Source organism: Austrofundulus limnaeus, unplaced genomic scaffold (assembly GCF_001266775.1).
Source record: "Austrofundulus limnaeus strain Quisiro unplaced genomic scaffold, Austrofundulus_limnaeus-1.0 Scaffold990, whole genome shotgun sequence".
Taxonomy (NCBI): domain Eukaryota; kingdom Metazoa; phylum Chordata; class Actinopteri; order Cyprinodontiformes; family Rivulidae; genus Austrofundulus; species Austrofundulus limnaeus.
The window spans coordinates 7,465-16,068 of NW_013953392.1; the positions used below are offsets into that span (position 1 = coordinate 7,465).

The 8,604-nt window shown below is 39.1% G+C and overlaps 1 protein-coding gene across 1 annotated transcript in view; it reads left to right on the top strand.

Moving 5' to 3' along the window:
• LOC106533645 (rho guanine nucleotide exchange factor 10-like protein) overlaps nucleotides 1–8,604 on the top strand; it is a gene marked incomplete at its 5' end in the record, with an annotated part of 88,727 nt that overhangs the window by 7,274 nt on the left and 72,849 nt on the right. The window contains 4 exon segments of the mRNA XM_014030043.1: nucleotides 2,782–2,856; nucleotides 2,955–3,082; nucleotides 4,278–4,373; nucleotides 7,752–7,860. Coding sequence (XP_013885497.1) covers nucleotides 2,782–2,856; nucleotides 2,955–3,082; nucleotides 4,278–4,373; nucleotides 7,752–7,860 — 408 coding nt within the window.

Below are 8,604 nucleotides of genomic sequence, written 5' to 3' on the forward strand. Positions count from 1 at the left end.
GTATAAGATTTTAAAACTTGGTTAGGTGGATATTTTTTGCAGTGTAATAACAGCTAAAGGTGACGTAGATACTTTATTATGGTATAGTATTTAAATGTATGCCTGAGAAACACATAATATTGGCCCTTTAAGGGACACAACTTAGTTTAACATCCCCCCACAGTCAAATAATTTTCATTCTTTTCAGTAACGTGTTTTATTTTTTAGTTTTTTTGCTTGTTTCATTCAATGTGGTAGATTTGTTTGCTTGTTATATTACAGTTGCTTTGCTGAACCACAATTCAAAAGCACCAAGCGATGTTTATTAGCAAATTCGCAGTAACTTTTTTCATTCTTACTTTACCTTTTAAGTTGTTTCAGTGAAGTTTTCTGTCTTCAAAAAAAAAATAAAAGGCAAAACAAATGTATCCATATGTTTGAGACTCATCAAGAATAACGTTTGCAAAAGCTACATGTAGCCCTCAGTGTTTAGCTGCAGTTATGACACATTTCCCGTTTATAACAATGAACATAAATGCTGTATGATTGTGTATTTCTGGGTTTGCTTGCAGCGAATTTCCTGCCAAGTTGTGTTGCTATAAAGTTGCATAAATGTTTGAAAACACATAAAACCTGCTGTTCACCATGAAAAACAAGAAGTTATGTTCCCAAGGGAACCGGTTACTTTGCAAATATGCTGATAACTCGGCTGATCACCCCAACCCTGTCATGAGACATTTCTGACTCCATGACTACGAAGAAAGTGAGGAAAAAATAAGAAAAAGATGTAAAGCTAATCCTCTGAASAAATAAGGAAAATAACTTCTTTCCGTCCTCCAAGCTCCAATCCAAGGTCATTTGGAATTTTAGCTGTAGTAATCCATGACAGACTCCACATCTCCTGTAAGATTAATTAAAAAACAGRGATTGTTGCTGTTCAGAGCTTAGACGGGTGTGCAGACAAATCACAGTTTAAAACCAAATCAATAAAGCTCACTGAGGTAAATTAGGCTGAAACYCTCTCAAAGCAGTTAATGACAAATCCTGCCAAGCGTGGAGATAGAACGGGTCAATGGCTCAAACTAGCTGGATACAATCACGTTACGTCACACGGGCAAAGCCATTAAGGCAACATGCGCGAGGGATGTGCCGGATCTCCCTGAGGAGGAGGTCTTTAACGTGCAAATTTAAATATTCAAAGAGCAGCAAGTTTGATCTACTCTGCATGCAGATTCAGACAATGAAAAACTATGTCTGCATATTTTTTTTTGTGTTTTTCTCTCTCGAGAAGAGCCACACAACGATCTAAAAACAGGAAGTGCATGAATCAAAGAGATTAAAGACAAACTGCAGACACTACATTTTTCAAGTTAAAAAGTCCTTTTGTTGTTTAAAGGAACTCACTGCGAAGTGTGACAAACAAAAAAAAACGGTTATCAGATTAAATGCAATTCAGAAACGCGGGTACTCACTTAATATAAGCAAAGCAGTTTTATCTGCATACTTTACTCAACAAATATGAGCATAAATGTGAGCCATCATATCGAAATGAGGATTAAGTCAAGTTTGGTCAAAATGACCTAACTACATCTTCAGATTTCTGGCTTTAAAAGCTACATTTTGATCATTCTGATATCATAAGCTTATCCAGAGATATGTTTTATTTTGTCTTATTGGTTATAATGATACACCACTGTTTGGTCTGAATCCTAATTTTATGTAAATTTATTGAGTAATTTTTTATGTCAACATAAAGAGGAAACCTCAAATAGTATTTGTATATGTGACCCATCACATCGAAACAAGGATTAAGTCTAAAAGTTGTACAGTAGGCAGATATAGTGTTTTGATTAAAATGCTTGCAAAAATTACATTTTGTCAACATATAACAAAGAAATGTGTTATCAATATATCATTTCAATGAACTGTCAAAAATATTATCCTAAAATTTTTTTGAAGCTCTTTTTTGAGCAGTAGCAACCAAAAACTCGATTTTGAGGAAAAACGCCTTAAAATGTTGAGATTTTCCCTGTGAGCTATCAATGCTTTTGTTTCTTTCCAGGTGGGAAATCTCATTAATTCAGTTACTATTTGAGGTTTCTTTTTTCAAATGACATAAAAAAAATCCTCATTAAAACGACATAAAATTAGGATTCAGACCAAATATTTATGTATTATTGTAACCAACAAGACAAATTAAATATCTCTGGATCTACTAATGATATCAGGATGATCTAAGTATCAAAATGTAGCTTTTAAAGCCAAGAATCAGAAAATATGATTAGGTCATTTTGACTAAATTTAACTTAATCCTCATTTCGATGTGATGGGTCACATATTAAGATTTCCCAGTTGGAACGAAACAAAAACATTGCTAGCTCACAGGGAAAATTTCGAAATTTTAAGGCATTTTTCCTCAAAATCAGGTTTTTTTGTTGCTATGCCTCAAAAAAATGCTTCAAAAGTTCATTCAAGTGATTCATTAATAAGGTATTGATTCATTTTATTTTAATGAAATGCAATTTTTGCACACATTTAAATCGAAACCCTATATCTGTCTATTTCTCCACATCCCACTTTTGGACTTAATCCTCATTTCGATGTGATGGGTCTTGACCCAAGCACCCCTTTCATGGCCGTCACCTTGTTGACCTTGTTTTAGTCACTTGGGCTATTTTTGTGGGCAAATTTTGGTAGCTGACTTGTATTTTCATGTTTTAATTAAGAATCCATCGTCATGAGGAAAAAAAAGGGTGCAATTCTTTCCACGTTTGTTTGTTGTTTTATGTGCGGCCGACGCAGAGGCTCAGACAGCAGAGGTCTCAGAGGTGATCTATGACGACGTTCCAAGCGAGGAGCCCCTCTCTCCCGATGAAGGTCAGCGGCTGCAGAATCACATTTCGCGTCGGACGTTTGCCCACTCGTGACCCTTCGAACCGCTCGCTCATGATGGGTTGCATGTTTTTGCTCGGCAGACATGATCTATGAGGACGTTCAGAAAGCCGGCGGGCCTTTGGAGGCCAACAACGGGTGGAGCTCCAGTGAGTTCGAGAGCTACGACGAYCAATCCGATAATGACGCCAAGCTACCGGCAAAGAGCAAGGTAAGCTGCCCGAGCTCTCCTCATCTCCACACAATAGGTGATATTTGTGTATTTTTAATGGCAGCTTGACAGGCCAGGTTGTTTTGGTTGGTTTCCAGCACTTAAATAAAAGGGAATCAAGGGGAATATTTCATCTGCGGCTCGTCTTGTGCAATACTCTTTATTAATGTATCGCAATGGAAGGAAGCTGTAAAGGGCATGAAAAATGTATAAAAGGCTGTCTAGCTTTATCCCCGCATTGTGAGATGAAAGTAAACACGAGACGTTTCTGTTTGAAAAGCCACAGAAATCCTTGCCTCTTTTCTGCCAAGAACACTGGTAATCACCTTCCTGCTCCACGGTGTGCTTCCTCCACATGATGGCACTGTGCGCACATTCACATCGTGCTCCCTCTTCTTCATGCTCCGGCWGCTTTTAATGTAGCTTTACTGTCGCTGACATATGGTAAATTTGCAGCTGAGTTATTATTAATGTATAGATTTATACCTACCTTTTACATATATTTGCATGAAGAAGGTATTTTTTTTATGGATAWATAAAACTCCAGTGTAATCCAGACGAATCTGGAGCTGAATCAATGCTTTGAAAAACAAATGAGGCCAAAGGTAACAAAAAGCTTCTTGAGGTGGGACGGAAAATGAGCTGCCAAGGTAATTATGGGGAGGTGTGGTGTAAAAAAAAAAAAACCCAAAAAAACCCACATTTCTGTTGGCAGGCTTGTTTCAGGCCAGTGAACAAAAGGAAGAATTTACGGTAGGTGTACAGGATTTTGTGTTTAATGAATAAAAGCTGGAATATTAGCGCCCTGCAATAGTGGCGCAGGCTTCATCAGAAACACATTGTTTTTAATTAGTTTCGCCCAATTAATTTTTCTCGGAGCGTACCTGAAGTTTTTCCCTGTTTGAGGAACCTGGGAGAGCCGCGGCAGAGTTTGATATTTCCTCTGAACTCTGCGGAGCTGCTCCGGTGTAAATCAGAGGCRGTTAGTCATAACCCCGTTGACCAAGGCAGTGCTCCGAGCGCTCTCTCTGTGCTTGTGATTAATTCCCGGTGTTAAACCGCTTCTTTTCCCCTTGATCACTTTGCCTGCGTTTCCGTTTTATGTTTCACTCTCCCTGCTTTCTTCTTCCCTTTCCTCTTTTGGCTCTCGTGGCTTAATGCAACCTTTGCCTCACTCCTGTCGCCGCACCTGTAGCTCTCTCCTGAAGTGCGTCGGCTGAGGGAACGCTGTGCCAGGACCAAACGTGAACTGGCCTTGAGATTGTCTGGGAAGAACAACTATGACATCAAGGTATATGAAAGGCAGTGAGCAAACACAGTTAAAACCCATTGTTTCCTAGCAGAGCTCCCTCAGCTACATGTTTATCTCCCTGCCACATGCAAGGGTGGAGCCGTGARGTTTGTGTGTGCCCATGGCTGTTCTTGCCCTTAGCAAAATATGTCACAGAAAAAAAAAAAAAAGATTGTTGCTTAAAGGCACAGTGTGTAGGATTTTGTCAATTCTTTTAGCCGAAATTGAGATAATCACTAATGACAAAAAAAAAACAACATGTCTAATCATTGCAGACAAAGACCTTGTTTTATTGTTTTTACCTTATAAAAAGCTGTTTGTATCTCCATGGTCGCGGGTCGCCACTACAGGCAGCCGCCATCTTGCACCGCCATCTTGTCTACGAAGGCTCATGAAGAACAAACTGCGGTGGCGGCGTCAAAAACGGTTTTAGTTGTAATACTATAAATGTAATATTTGTTGTCTGTCATTGTAGCTGGGATAATTTTACTTATTAAAGCTCATAATCTTACCACTTGAAACATCACTAGCCCTGAAGCTGCTGGTAGACATCGCGGTTGGAATTATCAAAGGTTTTTGACACCTGAGAGACACCGTAGCAACTCATTTGTATTTGGAAGCGGGATGTGGGGGTGGGGGGAGGACCAGGGAGGATGATTCAACCCCTCATCCACTAGATGTCGCTGAAAATAACAAATCCTACACACTGTGTCTTTAACCGATTTTGAGGGAAGGTGGTGGGTATGCGAAATAWWWTTTTTGAGCTTTATATCATGTTAAAATGTCATTCCCTRGTCAAAAACATACCCCAAGTGTTGCTTTSATTCTTTCACACATGTTTTGAGAAATGGACATTTCTCCCATGAAAGGTTGTAAATGGCATGAAGCACTGTTGTGATGATGTGCTGAAGTGGGAGTGTCAGAAATGGTAGGATGTTCTTCAAGAAACAGAGGCCAATTTCAAGGTTACATTCACACTGCAGGCAAATGTGACCKATATCTGATTTTTTAATGACTGAACGCAACAAATCTGAGTTTTCTAAATCCGACCCAGGACTTTTCAGTATGTGGTACTGAATCGGATCATATAGTCTGAACGCACATCATTGAGGTGGGGGTGAAGGATCAATAAAAACACTAACCTCGAGTCACGCTTTTTAAATCAAGTTTACAGCTCCAAAACAGAAGTCCAGTTGCTTCGTCTTTTTCTTCTAATTTTCTATGACCTGGTTTACCGGGAATCTGCAGAAACATTTGAATAGTCACGTCCAACTTTGGTCACAGATCAGATTAATCCTAAATTTTGATACTTTACTTCCAGCACTGCATTCCAAAAATAAAATGCTTCACCGGAGCATCCGGTCAGAGGCAGGTTCAGATATAAACATTAAACTAAACAAGCATGTRAGTTAATTATTTAATCAGCTCTGATTGAACAGCAACGTCACAATCGACATGCTACAAGTAGCATGTTTAGCTAACTCTGTAAACAAACAGCTGAATGTGACGTCACATCAGTGCCGTGGAGCGTTCATTTTTTTTTTCAAAAAAATCAGAATTGAGCATTAAGACCTGCAGTGTGAACTTACCCTTAGATYGGCTATGATGCAAAGTTTCTGATACAGCGATTTCATAACAACTGAAGGTAACTTAGTTACTTGATTGTGGTAGAGAATTGAACTATGTGCCTAGAAAATACTTACCCCCTCAGTCTTAAAGGTTTTGAGCTAGAACTCAGTCTGGTAGTAGCTGATCATCATCCTCAACACACACTTATAGCACAACGGATTGTTTAGCATCTTTGCTCATACTCTTGTCCTTAACTGTCAACATTCAACCAGAATATCTGATAAACCACTGAACAGATTTCAGTAAAACTAGGGATGCACRYTTATGAAAATTTCAGCCGATATCGATATCCGATATAATTATTGCTGTTATGCCCGATAACCGATATTTATTGATATTACACAAACACACAAATTATATTATACATATACGCACAAACACACTTGGGTCTTTTCCTGGTACCGTAAATAAACGACCAGACCTCTGACATGGCTCCCTACTTCAGTTATTTCTGGCTATGCAGCAACACTATCACTATCATGATCAAAGAGATGCTGCTCAACCAACCATCTCCCCTCCCAAAACAGATACGCAAAGATAAAAAGTGGAAAATGAAAACTGGACAGTAATATAGGCCAAGTTTTAAATATCGGACCGATACAGATATTCTAAAAAATGACCAATATCGGCCGATACCGATATGAATGTCGATATATCYTGCATCCCTAAATAAAACCCTTAGAAGATAATCATTGGATGTACATCTGCAACTGATATCTTATGGAGTCAGCTCATTCAAGATGGCCCCCACCCTAACCTACACAAAAATGTCTATACCTCAGTGAATTTGTCAGATATTGGTTTAAAAACAACTGTTGTTAATGTAGCTGAGAGTCCTTCATAACACACATTCCAGTCGGTAATAGATCAGATGAGATTGTGCCTGATGTTATTTTTATGAAGTGTAAAGCTCCTTTGGAGTCCTTGGACTTGATAAAGCACTGTATAAGTTCAGGTCATGTACCGTTTTTAAGGTTCGACCAAAACAGCCACAAGTGTCATTTCTCAACAAAGATGGTCTGCACAACTCTGGCATTTTTTTACACGCCGGGCAATATGCATTCCTTCAAACAGTGCTTGGCTTTTAATTACCAATAGGATTGATGCTCCCACATGAGCTAAAATATGCAATCTGTTACGTTCGGCTGACAGAATGGCTTAATTGGCTCTCTTTGCCATCCTTCTTAACTGTTCCTTTGCCCTGTGACTTTGCTTTGAGACTATTGATTTGTCTGTTGGGCTCTTTTTCATCTTTCCCTGCCTGGCTTAATATCAAGACAAATTTATGGAACACATTAATTATTGAATATTAGTCTGTGTATTTACTTCCACAAACATCAGTGCAACTTGCTTCCACTTTATGACCTACTTTCCTGATGTAGCATCATTTAAAGATACAACCCCCCCGGGTGTATTTTGGGACTGTTGGAGTCTGGTTGCAGGACCTCTCTGATGCTCAGGGTGGAGTCTGTGGTCGGCTTAATTCTCCCACGCTGAGCCAAGCTGCCGATGTGGATCTCCCTCTCTTGCTATAATCTTTCCATGATATGCTCGCAGACTCCCTGATTAGAAGTTGTACAGCGACCCACAGGGAGTCACAGATGGTGAGATTCATGATGAGCCTGCCGAGCGTCACTCCGCTCCGTCTCTCTGCGGAGGAGCACCGTAGGTTATCGAGTCACCACAGCATGGCACTTTCCTCCTGCTCTGATGCTCCTTTGTTGTTTCTGTTTACTCCTCGAAAACCAGGTTCAGCAGTTCATGAAGGCGGCGAGGAGCGGGACGAAGGATGGGCTTGAAAGGACCAAAATAGCCGTCATGAGAAAAGTCCCCTTCCTGCAAAGAAAAGATCAAACGGGTAATTGAGGAAATTCTTCACAGAAAAATAAAACGTACTTTGTCAGTTTTAGCTTTTGTAGATAAAACTGTCTATTTTTAGCAATAGGTTATAAAAGTGATGTTTTCAAATTCCTCAGAGTTGAGACTTTTATCTTATAAAAGGCTTATAAATCTCACCAAGCCAAAGTAGTGTTTGAGGTAGATGGAGCAGAAAGTCTTACTTTTCTTTATGCAAACCCCTCTGGGGGGGAAAGGAAAGTACTGCAGAAAAGACATCCTAGTGAGCATAATTAAAATAAATGAAAAAGACGAGCCTTCCTATTTTCCAGTCAGGAAATGCGGTCGAGTAAAGGTAGAAAGAGAACGATGAGACGTCTCATGTGGCAAAAATGTGTCACTTTTTTTTTTTACAGTAAAATCATAATTCATCACAGCTTTTACAATCATTTCTAACTATTGATTTTTTTAACTCTTGTTTTGAAGGTTTGAAACATGTTCTGTGAGCTCTGCTGCAGTGGGAGTAACTGCTTCAAGTAAAATACGGTTTTATTTTGAAGTTAACCCAGTAAAGGCCTGCATACAACCATCAAATACAATAATAATAGCTTAATAACAAATGAAACAAATATCCTACAATTGGGTTTACATTTAAATCTTAAAGCTTAAAGGGGCACTATCATGTAAAATCAACTTTTTTGAGTTTTATATCATGTTATAATGTTACACTCTCATAAAAAACATGCCCAAAGCCTTGCTTTGACTC